Genomic DNA, 10748 nt, shown 5'->3' on the forward strand with positions numbered 1-10748 from the left:
AAGTAAGCATGCTAAAGGATTTTTGGAATAACTTCCAAGAATGCTTGTTTAAGATTACAGCCTTAAATCATTGTCACGATACCCCCTTTTAAAGAAGGTATTAACATTCCAGCCCAGAACACATCACATCAACACTACACTAAGGTTCTTGGGGCTACAACTTCAATCGTTTCGTGCATTAAGATCTATATAAATCACTAGCTATTCAAATTATCCAGCAGTTGCCATTGCTACAGTGAACTGTAGCAATAACTTACATAACTTCATTGTTACATAACCACCACTTTATCTAGATATTTTCAATGATGTCCATTTTAACTGACTCAAGTAGAATGTAGTATTGCCAAAGCTGATCAGCCAACTTTCGTCTGAGGTCAGTGTGCTAGTAGCAATAGAATAATCTTATTCTATTCACAACTGTGTTTTTAAAAACCAGATATGTTCTGAAAGTAGTAAAAAAAACCCATACATTTAAACAGTAAATGACACATTTAAAACAATGCAACATATTACTTGTTGCAAGATACATGTTACCATGCAATCCTGTTCCAGTGTAAATCCACAATAGCTCACTGTACTGAACTGGAATAATTGTATCTAAAATACATTGTAGCAGTAAGTAGTCACATCCATCTAAATCCAGTGAAGTCAATGGGTTTAAAATTACTAGAACTGGTTTTAGGGTAGGGGGTTATTGTTGAGATTATAAACAAGATTAAGAAATTGGGTCTTTCTAGTATACTGCCAAAAAGCTGCAGCTAATCATGCCTACTTGTTGCATGCTTTGTCAATTCTGCAATATATCCTTAATAAACACCAACATGCAAAACGGCCCTATGTCCTACTGAACTCAATATACTTATGTATATTGAAGTTAGTACAAAAGCTTGGGCAAGACTTAGAAGGAAAGGATTCCATTCAAAATTCACTAAGAGGCCTGCCTATTTAAGCTTTCTAAACAAAATATTATAAGCTAAGCCACACAACAGAAATTTACAATCTTAGTTGTAAACCCTTTAGCAGGAGTTCTGAATGGAAAGTACCCCAACCAATGAAGTCCAAAAATGACACTGGTATGGAGGATCTCATTTTACATCCATTTATTTCATCCCATGGCCATTTAAAGCATAATAAGTCAATACATTTCTAACACTACAGAGAATACCAGGGTGATCAGAGTATATATACAAGCCACAAAAAATAAAAGACGTGGACGGCTGAATAAGAGTATGTATTCAGTATGGAATCCATTGAACTTCATTCAGCTCTGACTTTGTTCTTTAGGGAACAAGGTGCTAATGTGCCACTCTCTCATAAAATGAAGTGTAATTGCTTCCAAAGCAAGTTACTGCTGAAAACATAGATGGAAACAAGCTAAGTATAACACTAAATTTCACCTATTAAAACCTAGGAGCAACACTTCCTTGAATCAATTTCCACCCTCCCAACACTACTACTATTCTGCATTTGTTTTTACAAAAGCCTACTGTTTTATTAAGGCATAATTTGCCCTGAGCAATATGGTGGAAATTAGCCCAAAAGTCTGAACAGTTAAAGGCAAGCACCAAGTGACTATTTTATAGACAAATGTAGTAATTTCTCTTGTTACCTATGGCTGAGAGTAAAAAATATTGCTCAACTATTTGGTAGAACAAAAGCTTTTACTTTAGGCCAGACTTCCAAAGCTGCATATGCTTGAAGTCAAGCACTGAGCGTATATTGAAATGGTTAACAACTTACATATAAGATTAGACCTTTGCTGTATTGATACCTGAATTCAGATACCCATGTTTGAAAATTCAGGCTGAGGCTTCTGATATTCCAAACAACCACAGTCAAAGCGTCAAGTCAACTCAAGATAATAATCTAGTGTACCACAGACCAGTCTTTAAGGCTTTGCTTACATATCCACTCACTCTAGCTAAAGTCAACTGGTGCTAGCCTGTTGTGAACATATTCTAGTTTGTTTTAATTCTGTTTCCCCAAATCTCATATTAGCCAATTAAGTATCCAGAGTGGCACAGGTTGATTAGCTTAAACCTAATGCATCTAGAAGCCCTTCAAGATCTTTGTTCTACAGGTACTGCTTTTGGAGGGCCCAGAAGACCAAAGTTCCATTATTTAGAAATCAAGAGCAACATATAATGGCAAATAAGTGCCTCTTTATACAAATTTAGACAATACAATCAACTTACTAAGCTATCAAGAGCATCCGGAAAAAGAAACACAGCCAAATTCTACATTTTATTCACATTTATTTTTCGCTTTTAGTGTGCTCACAGAAAATTAGAACACCTTAAGCAGGAATTTAATAGCAATTTTGTAAGCAAAGTTACATTCCATCTCTAAGTCAAATTGGTCAAAGCTTCTCCAGTATTTACAAAAAAACATGATAGACAAGATGCTACACAAAAACCATTGCATCTGAAATTGGTTTTTTCTTCTTTATTCTCAAAGACAACTGGAATAAGAAAGCATCGTCTGCTGTCATCAAAAACATACCACAGTATAAACAGTAACCATTCCACTTATCACAGCTTGGTTGAGTTTAAAATTGTGTGTGTGTGTTTTTTAAGGTCCAAGATTACTGCAATTTTACAAAAAAAAATGGGCAGGGTGGAAAGAGTTGCAAACTTAATGTGCTTCTGGATATCAAGATTTGTTTTTATACAATAGTCACAGTTAAAAACACCCTGCTGGTAATACATAATTACACTTTATTAAGGTCATAAACCAGCAATAAACAATAAAGCCTATACAACTTGTATTTCTACTTAATCACTGACTGGTACAGCTAACATGAGATAAGTGAAAAGTTCCTATGGTTTAAATGAATTTCCTAAGACTATGATTTTTTTTAATCTGAGTATTGGAATTTCTTCTTCCTTCTTAGTCAAGACCTGTAGTGTTGTAAACCTTATAGAACATCTGCCTCACAAAATACATTGTAATAACTTTCTTTTTAAAAAAGACTAACCCCTTATTTCTTGTGGCACATTTTCTTGGCAAGTTATCTGCACCACTAATTCCCCATTGTGACCCCTATCACTTCATTTGCTATCCCTTATTGACCCATCCATCTCCTTCATATATGGGCATGTCCATAGACTGACAGAGGAAAAAAAAGTTTACATTTTGAATAAAGATGCAAAGTATGCAAAAAACATTTAATACTGATGCAAAAAAAAAAAAAAAAAAAGAGGAACGAGGAGGGAGGAGACATTTAGTCTCTCCTCTACCAATTTGGAATGGTGGTAACAGAATGATCTGAGATGGGATCTGCGGGTAGAGACAAAAAAAGAGAAAAGACATCTTTTTTTTTTTAAATCAATCCCTGGTTGTAGACAAGTTCTCCAAAACCAGTACCTGGCACCACTCCAAACAAACAAACAGGGGGGAAGAAAAGTTCAATCATTGCAAAACTGCCAATTCTTTACTCTGCTGACTCAGCGGGTGGAGCTTCTGGACTGGACTCAGAGGGAGCCTCCTGTGTTGGAGCTGCTGTTGGCTCCTCTGCTTTGGGTGCCTCTGGTTCAGTTGAGGTGGCTTCGGTGGTAGCACTAGGAGCAGCGGCTGCCTCTTCTTGTTTCTCCTCGGGCTTCTGCTGCTGTTGCTCTTCAGCAGGTTTGCCCTCTTCTCCTGTAGGCTTTTCGGGTGCAGTCTCTTCCAATTTGGCCTCCTGTGAGCCCCCAGTCTCCTCCTTTGTTTCCTCAGAGCTGCTAGCAGCAGCGGCAGACTCCTCCTCCGGGGCAGGTTTGCTCTCCTCATTGTTTGCAGTCTCTGGGGCAGCAGCTGCTTCATCTTTGCCTCCTTCTGCGGAAGCAGCTGCCCCTTCATTTTCAGCTCCTTCCCCCGACTCTTTTTTGTTCTTTTTAAAGGAGAACCCGCTGAGCTTAAAGGACTTTTTGAAGGAAAAGCGCTTCTTTTTTTTTTTCGGGGTCTCATTGCTAGAAGAAGGGGTAGTTCCCTCCTCAGTCTTCGAGGAAGACTCTCCTTCCGCAGGAGAAGCTGGCTCAGTGCTCTCTGCTTCTGCCGCCTCCTTCTCAGAGGCTGGCTCAGAAGGGGTTTGCTCTTCCTTCACCGACTCTTCTGCTGGCGCGCTGCCATTGGCTTGGACCTCCTCCTTGCCTGCCTCTGCCGCTGCTGGCGAGGCGTCGCCATTCACCTTCACGTGACCATTCTCCTGGAAGAAACCAACGAGGTGTTACTGGCAGAAAAATATACCATGCCTTGTCCTTGTCCATTCCCTTCACACCTTATGTTAAAGCACCCCCCCCCCAAACTCTCATGAGCACGTGTCAGGTTGGCATTGGTATGACTTGGATCACACAGGTTTACTAAGAGTATAAGACTCCAACAGTCATCAGGTTAGTCTGCGACAACAAACTAAAAATAGGATCCTTGCATTGAGGCTACTAAACTTAACTATCTTTCAAAGTGCCACAAAATGCCTATTTATTAAGTGGAGTGAAAGAGAGCCATAGCATCTCTTTCTTGAACTGGCTAGCTGCTTTCATAACAGCACAATGCCAGACTTTCCCGCCGTTTTTTCTTAGGCAGAGGAAAAAGAAAAGCAGGACACATTCTCATGATTTGGACAGAAGCCAACAGGGTGTTGAGACCTAATCCCTGACCTCTAGCTACCTCAAATCTTAAAACAAGGTGGAAGTTCGGGCAACCTCGAGAAACACCGTGTGGCAGCTGTCCACCTTTCCTTTGCTGCTTTAAACTGCCTTCCATTGCTCCAGAACTCAAGCAATGCCTGTACTTCGAATCTCCACCTCTAGAGGGCACTGCGGCTCCATCTTCGGAGAAAACACCGAAAAACAGCGGCACGGGGGGGGGGGGGAGGAGAAAGAGACTTTAGGAAGCCATGGAGGGAGGAGACTAGAAGCGAAGAGCTGGCGGGGCAGAAGGGAGCTTTGCTCGCGCCTCGGCCAGAATTGCGGAGCCGAAGCGAACAAAGCTCGACCGACCCGGGCTTCCTCCCCTCCCCGCCGCCCAATGCAAACACGGCAGAAATCATGCCTCCTTCCCGCCACTGTCTGGCTACCAGAGAGGCTCGCTCCAGACATTTGTTGCATTTCCCACAAGCTTTAGGGAGGGAGGGGAGAAGCACAGAAGGGACGGGCGAAAGCAGCCAGCCGACCGGCTGCAGGCGGAGAGGCGTGGTGCCGCTGCAGCCAAAGCCCGGGCGAGATAGGGGCACGCACGCAGGCGCGCGCGTCGGGCTCAAGCACCGGGTACTACGCGGGGCCACGAAGCCGCTTGCCCAAGCTGCCCTCCGGTTACCCCCACGGGTGGACACGCTGTACATTCCATAGCAACAGTGTGGGCAACAGGCGCACGCGCGCACTCGCTTCCTCTCTCTAGTCCTCGCGCGCTCGCTCGTTCTCACATACACACGCACGCGCGAGCGAGGGACACAGCAGAGGCAAGATGGAGAAGATCTCGTCAACAACCCCTTCCCCAAGACGGACAACTCGCCAGCGCCCCCCAAGCTGCTGTTTTCTCTTGCCATTGCCTTATCACCAACCTTCCCCCCCCCCCCCACACACACACACAAACACACACGCACGCACGCAACGCGCCAAAGGAGACGAAAATAGAGTGTTACAGTATGGGAAGCCACGGGAGACTACCCATCAAGCCAGCCATTATCATCCCCGGTTCTCACACATGCCCGCCAACATCCTTCAGCGTTGAAGACAAAGATGCTCCCCGTTGAAGCACAGAGCCACACTGTCTCCGAAACAAAAGAGGAGCCCCCCCCCCCACCCCCGCGACACTGCCCCCTCGCATACTAGGCTTCAAAAATAAGGTATCATGAGAGAGATTCAAATACAGGCTGGAGCCCTAAAAACCGACTCCGTCCACGCCAAACTGTATGAAAAGCCACACCTTTCCATTTAAGCGATTTTTAAACATTTGGGGGGGGGGGGTTGTGATCAGTTTTTTTAAATGCATATCCCGCGAGGAGAAATGAGGCGGCGACACTATACATGCAATGCAATTTTTCAAAATAAAATCCACGTCTCTTTCTTACCTGACCATTGGCTTTGGAAGGAGATGCAGCCACTGCTTCTCCGGGTTTCTCGGCAGCGGCTTCGCCTTTTGCAGCGTTCTTGGAGAATTGGGCACCCATGCTGGCTTATTCAACAAAGAAACTCAACAGATCCAAGAGGAGAGGAAACAAAGAGCGGCGGGTTCGTATAAATGCTGGTCAACCAGCAGCCTGAAGAGCAGCAGCAGCAGCGCGCACACACACAAGCACACCAGAGGGGGAGGAGGAGGGGGGAAAAAAGAGAAGAGAACCGATTATATTTATGTATAGACTCCTGGGTTTTTTGGAATAAAAATATATAGCTGGAGAGATCAAAAAAAGGCAGCAGCACAGGAAGAAAGGGGGGGAAGAGGAAGGGAAAAAAGTCGAGCAAAAATATTAGAAGCCCAAGTTTAGTACAAAAAAGAAGTAATAAAAAAATCCCAGATTTGTAGCCGTACTGTAGACAAGGGGAAAATGGAGAAATCTCCCTGGTCGCTAATAAGATGCGGAGTCCAACGCCCAAGTGCACAGATGAATGGGCTTTCCGAGCGCTGACGGCAGCCCCCACCCGCCGCCGACCAATCACCGCGCCGCCAGACAAAAGAGGGGGCGGGGCCTCCAATTGGAGCGAACAATGGAGCTGCGATTGCAATAATTTGAAATCGGCCTTGGACTGATAATTAATACTCCGAAGAATATAAATAAATTAATGGGATTAAGGCAGACACCCTGATTTCTCTTTCCCTTTAAAAAGGAGGAAAAAAATTAAATGATGCACGGCGGAGTTTACTGCCTGTCCCTTGTGGTGGCAGACGAATGCTCTTGGGGGGGGGGGGCTCTTGATGGTAGTCTCTGTTTGGTGTCTGTCTCTCCACCACCCCCACCCCCAGTGTTAAATTAGAGACAATGGCTTGACTTGTGTGTGTTTGTGATTTCATCCCCTCGCCCCCGCTGTCGCCCCCCTTCCTTTTCCCTCCTCTCCACCCTCTGTTGTTACAGAAAAATCAACAGATAGCGAGGCTCGCGTTTTGGCTTTAATTGGTTGCAATTGTTCAGTCGCCCCAATTTGAAAGGCATTTAAACCACGTAGATCAAATTTCGCCAAACGAGATCATGAGCTGAAATTATTAGGTCTGTAGGCCAGATGTGAAAAATGCTTAAAGCAGCTGCTGCTGTTACCACTGCTATGGAAAGAACATTCCCCCCCCCCCCATATTGGCTCGAAATAAAATATTTTGCGAGCAGCCTACGGGTCTAATTAAATTCCGCAGCCTGATTAGCTTTGATTTGTATTTTGAAGATATGTTTGTTGAGACGGCCACGCTTTTTTCTTGACGGTGAAATTGATGCTTGGAGCTAATATCTTTTCCCTGTGATTCTCTCCCCCCCCCACCCCCACCCCCCCAAGGGGGAAAAAAGGCGTTTCACGTGCCTTGAAAATGCTGTTAGCTAAACAGAACTCGAGTCTAATTCGTTCCCGTTTAGGCGACTGTTGGGCATGTCGGAGCCATGATGGTTTGTGTGAAAATAACAATGTTCTGAAGGGGGGAGGGGGGCTTCTCGTCTTGGCCAACGTGCATCCTGATCCTATGGGGAGTTCCTCCATACCCGCACTGAAATCAATGTGTTTACACGCGGCAAGCTAGACACAGAAATGCATCCCTGGATGGCCTTCGTCCCTTCGTGCCTGTACTGATGTGACAGGAATTGTTGCGATATGTGAGTGCTGCTTTAGAAGCAAAAATGGAGACCGTTCGAGAGCGATTCCCCCCCAAATGACACCAGAGGATCCAGAGTATGGGGACTAGGTTGAAATCCATCATGTTTGGAAAGGGGCAGTGATGGGGCTTCGGAACCTTCAGGGGCACCGCTTCCTACTCCCGAAAAGACTTCAGTGGCGTGATGCGTCCAGATCCATCGCGGTTCCAAGACCCTCCGTCCCCCTCCCCGCCTTGCCAACCACCTAGTCTTTTTAGCAAGATGGCACTCAGTCAAGGAATATTTCATCTCTTGTGGGCAAAACGCACCACGAGGCATTTGGTTTTCACATCAAGCCTCCCCCCCCCCCCCGCTCGATTGCTCCAAATACAGTTCCTTTCCGCAGCTTGGACGACGGGGCAGTGTGGAGGGGGAGGTGGATCGCCCGCTGGAAAACCATCGGTGCCAACGGCGATTTCTTTGTCATAATCCTTACTTCGCTCTTTGGGGAATGGGGGTGGGGGGTGGGCGAGGACGACTCCAGCGCGATGCATTATTCAGTCTTCCGAACTATATTCTTGCTGTGATTCGGAGCGGCAGCGTGGGGAGAGGGGCGGGGGGGGGGGGAGGTAGATGTGCATCGTTCCAACCACCATATCACCCTTCAGGGAAACGGGGCCGGCAGTCCGCAGCACAAGTTGATGGGAAACGACCCTTTTGTGTGCAACCGACGCGTAATCGGGACAAATCCATTCACATCCAACTGCTTGAAAACGCACTTTGAAGCCTGTTGATTTTCTTCACCCGCAACAGAACTGAATTGCCTGGCAGCTGCATGATTTGGTGGCTGTAGGTTTCAAGGGCTGCGAGTCCCGTCTAGGAGGAGGTTGGGAACTTCTCATCAGCCTTCCCATCACAAGAGAGGGCAAATGGAGCTTGCCTGGGGATCTTTCTCTCCCCTCTCTCTTTTTTTTTTTTTGCCGAGTCTCATTCGAAAGGCTCGACTCCTTTGTTACCCAGCTGCATTGCTTTCGCAGGGTGCCTATTTACACGGTATCGGCTGGTTTCCTAGGCAACGGCCGGGGAAGATTCGGAAGGGAGGGGCTTCAGGGAGGTGCTCGCACGAGCAGGCGCGAGGTGGGGGTGGATGGAGAGGGAGGTGGGAGGGAGAGCGCGCGCGCTCGGGACAGGGCCGGCAGAGCAGATGGACCTCAGAGAGTGGGTGGAAACAGGACCGGGCTGGCCCTGGCTTGACAGAGCCGAGGAAATGGGGATGCCTGGACTATGGAAGAGCTTAATTCCTGCTAGAGCACTGGAGTTGAAGGAGCGACTGCTCTTCAGTTTGTTCTTCCTGCAAATACTGGGCAAAGTCTGGTCAAGTTCTGTGGAGCTGGAGTGGGGGGCGGCTGTGAATGAGAGACTCACCCAGGAGAACCACAGGAATCATTTCCAGAGATGTATTAAAACAAATTAAAGGAATGCCTCTTGGGAACAATAGGAGATGTTCGAGGACCCATTGGAAATAATATAAAGCAGGAATGTCGGTTAACTTGCCAGGGCTTCAGTGAAATACATTACAATTTACAAAAAGTTACAGTGACCTGCCCTTGTTCTAGAGTGACAGCCTCCAAAGTAGAATGGCAGTCCCTGGGATTGCCTAAGTGCTCTGAAGCTTCACTTACAAACCCACAGTGCTCAACTCATAATTTCCATGAACAATCATTTTGCATACTATAGGTGACATCAAACTATTTGACCACTTTGACAAATATTCTATCTTCTGTACTGAGCAAAGATCAAGAGAACACAGCTGATAATGCAATTATCCAATGTTTGTCAAGATTTCAAATTCAGAAGCACCTCATCCATATAAAGCTGGTAGCGTATGGCTTTCATACATACCCATGTGTGCCCAAGTGCACATTTTAGTAGGATAGAACTAAGAGCAAGCTTAGCGCACCAGTCTTTGCTGCAAGATGCTATCAAATAGAAGACCCAAGCCACACTATAGGGGAAGCTCTGTATCAGTGGTGAACAAAGTGGGCAAAAATGCCCAAGGAGCTCAGGCAGAGTGTGACAAATAATAAGAACATGGAGGATAGGAAGATGGGAGACCTGGACACTGGGGCTCTAAAGAAGAAAGGGAATAGGGCAGGCTGAGGTGGTTGATACCAATTTAATGACGGTGGAAAGAAACAAGACAGCTAACAAGCAAACTAACGGGATAATTGCACACCCTACCGAAATATTAATTAAAATATAAGGTATTTATTTCACTCTAAAGTTTGTGATTGATGTTGCAGAGTGCTGATTCTAAACTCAGGGACTCATTCCACTCTAGGGGCTGTCATTCAAGTACCAGGGAAGGTTTTCTGCATTTTATTGTAGTTTTTGTGTATTGTAATCTATTTTAATAAAACCTATGCAAGTGAATTGGCATTTCCATTATATGCAGTGGATAGTTGGGCTTGTTATTTGTTTTGAACATTCTTGTTACTTGTTTTACTACTACTATTTACAGCTCCAGGAGCGGGGTCAATGAATAAAAAGAAAGGGCACATAGGGGAAAGAAGGACAGCAAGAAAGAGCAGGAAAAAGGATTGGCAAAGTTTTTGCATATGACTGGGACATAGAGTTGTCAGCTCTGGATTGGGGTTGGAGCCTAAGAAGGGCAGGATTTGGGATGGGGACACGCTGCTAGGAAAGTCTAGAGAAAAAGGGTGTCCGGGGTTTCCTCGGGTTGTTGTAAATTGTATCCTTTGAAGACTCCACTGCAGGCTTTAGCCTTGCCATTCATGCAGTTGCATGTTTATGTGTAGAATTCCAACATGTAGTAAAGAGACCTCACCAATTGCATTTTTTTTGTGTCTTATGGGCCTATTATGCACGGCCACTGAAACGCCGGAATGGAGACTGCGGAGGAGGAAGAAGCGAAGCAAACCGCTTATGCATGGGACGGAATGCAATGGCAGCAAAACCCAGAGTATCCGATTATGCACACGGT

The 10748-nt window shown here is 45.6% G+C and overlaps 1 protein-coding gene across 1 annotated transcript; it reads right to left on the reverse strand.

Moving 5' to 3' along the window:
- Positions 1 to 1085: 1085 nt before the first annotated feature.
- MARCKS (myristoylated alanine rich protein kinase C substrate) lies at positions 1086 to 6592 on the reverse strand. Its single transcript, XM_077301681.1, has 2 exons — positions 6047 to 6592; positions 1086 to 4183 (listed from the first exon to the last, which is right to left on the reverse strand). The coding sequence occupies exons 1-2, from the start codon at positions 6143 to 6145 to the stop codon at positions 3434 to 3436; spliced, it is 849 nt and encodes a 282-aa protein (XP_077157796.1). The 5' UTR covers positions 6146 to 6592; the 3' UTR covers positions 1086 to 3433.
- Positions 6593 to 10748: the final 4156 nt, after the last annotated feature.

The sequence above is a fragment of the Paroedura picta genome, chromosome 1 (assembly GCF_049243985.1).
Source record: "Paroedura picta isolate Pp20150507F chromosome 1, Ppicta_v3.0, whole genome shotgun sequence".
NCBI classification, from domain to species: domain Eukaryota; kingdom Metazoa; phylum Chordata; class Lepidosauria; order Squamata; family Gekkonidae; genus Paroedura; species Paroedura picta.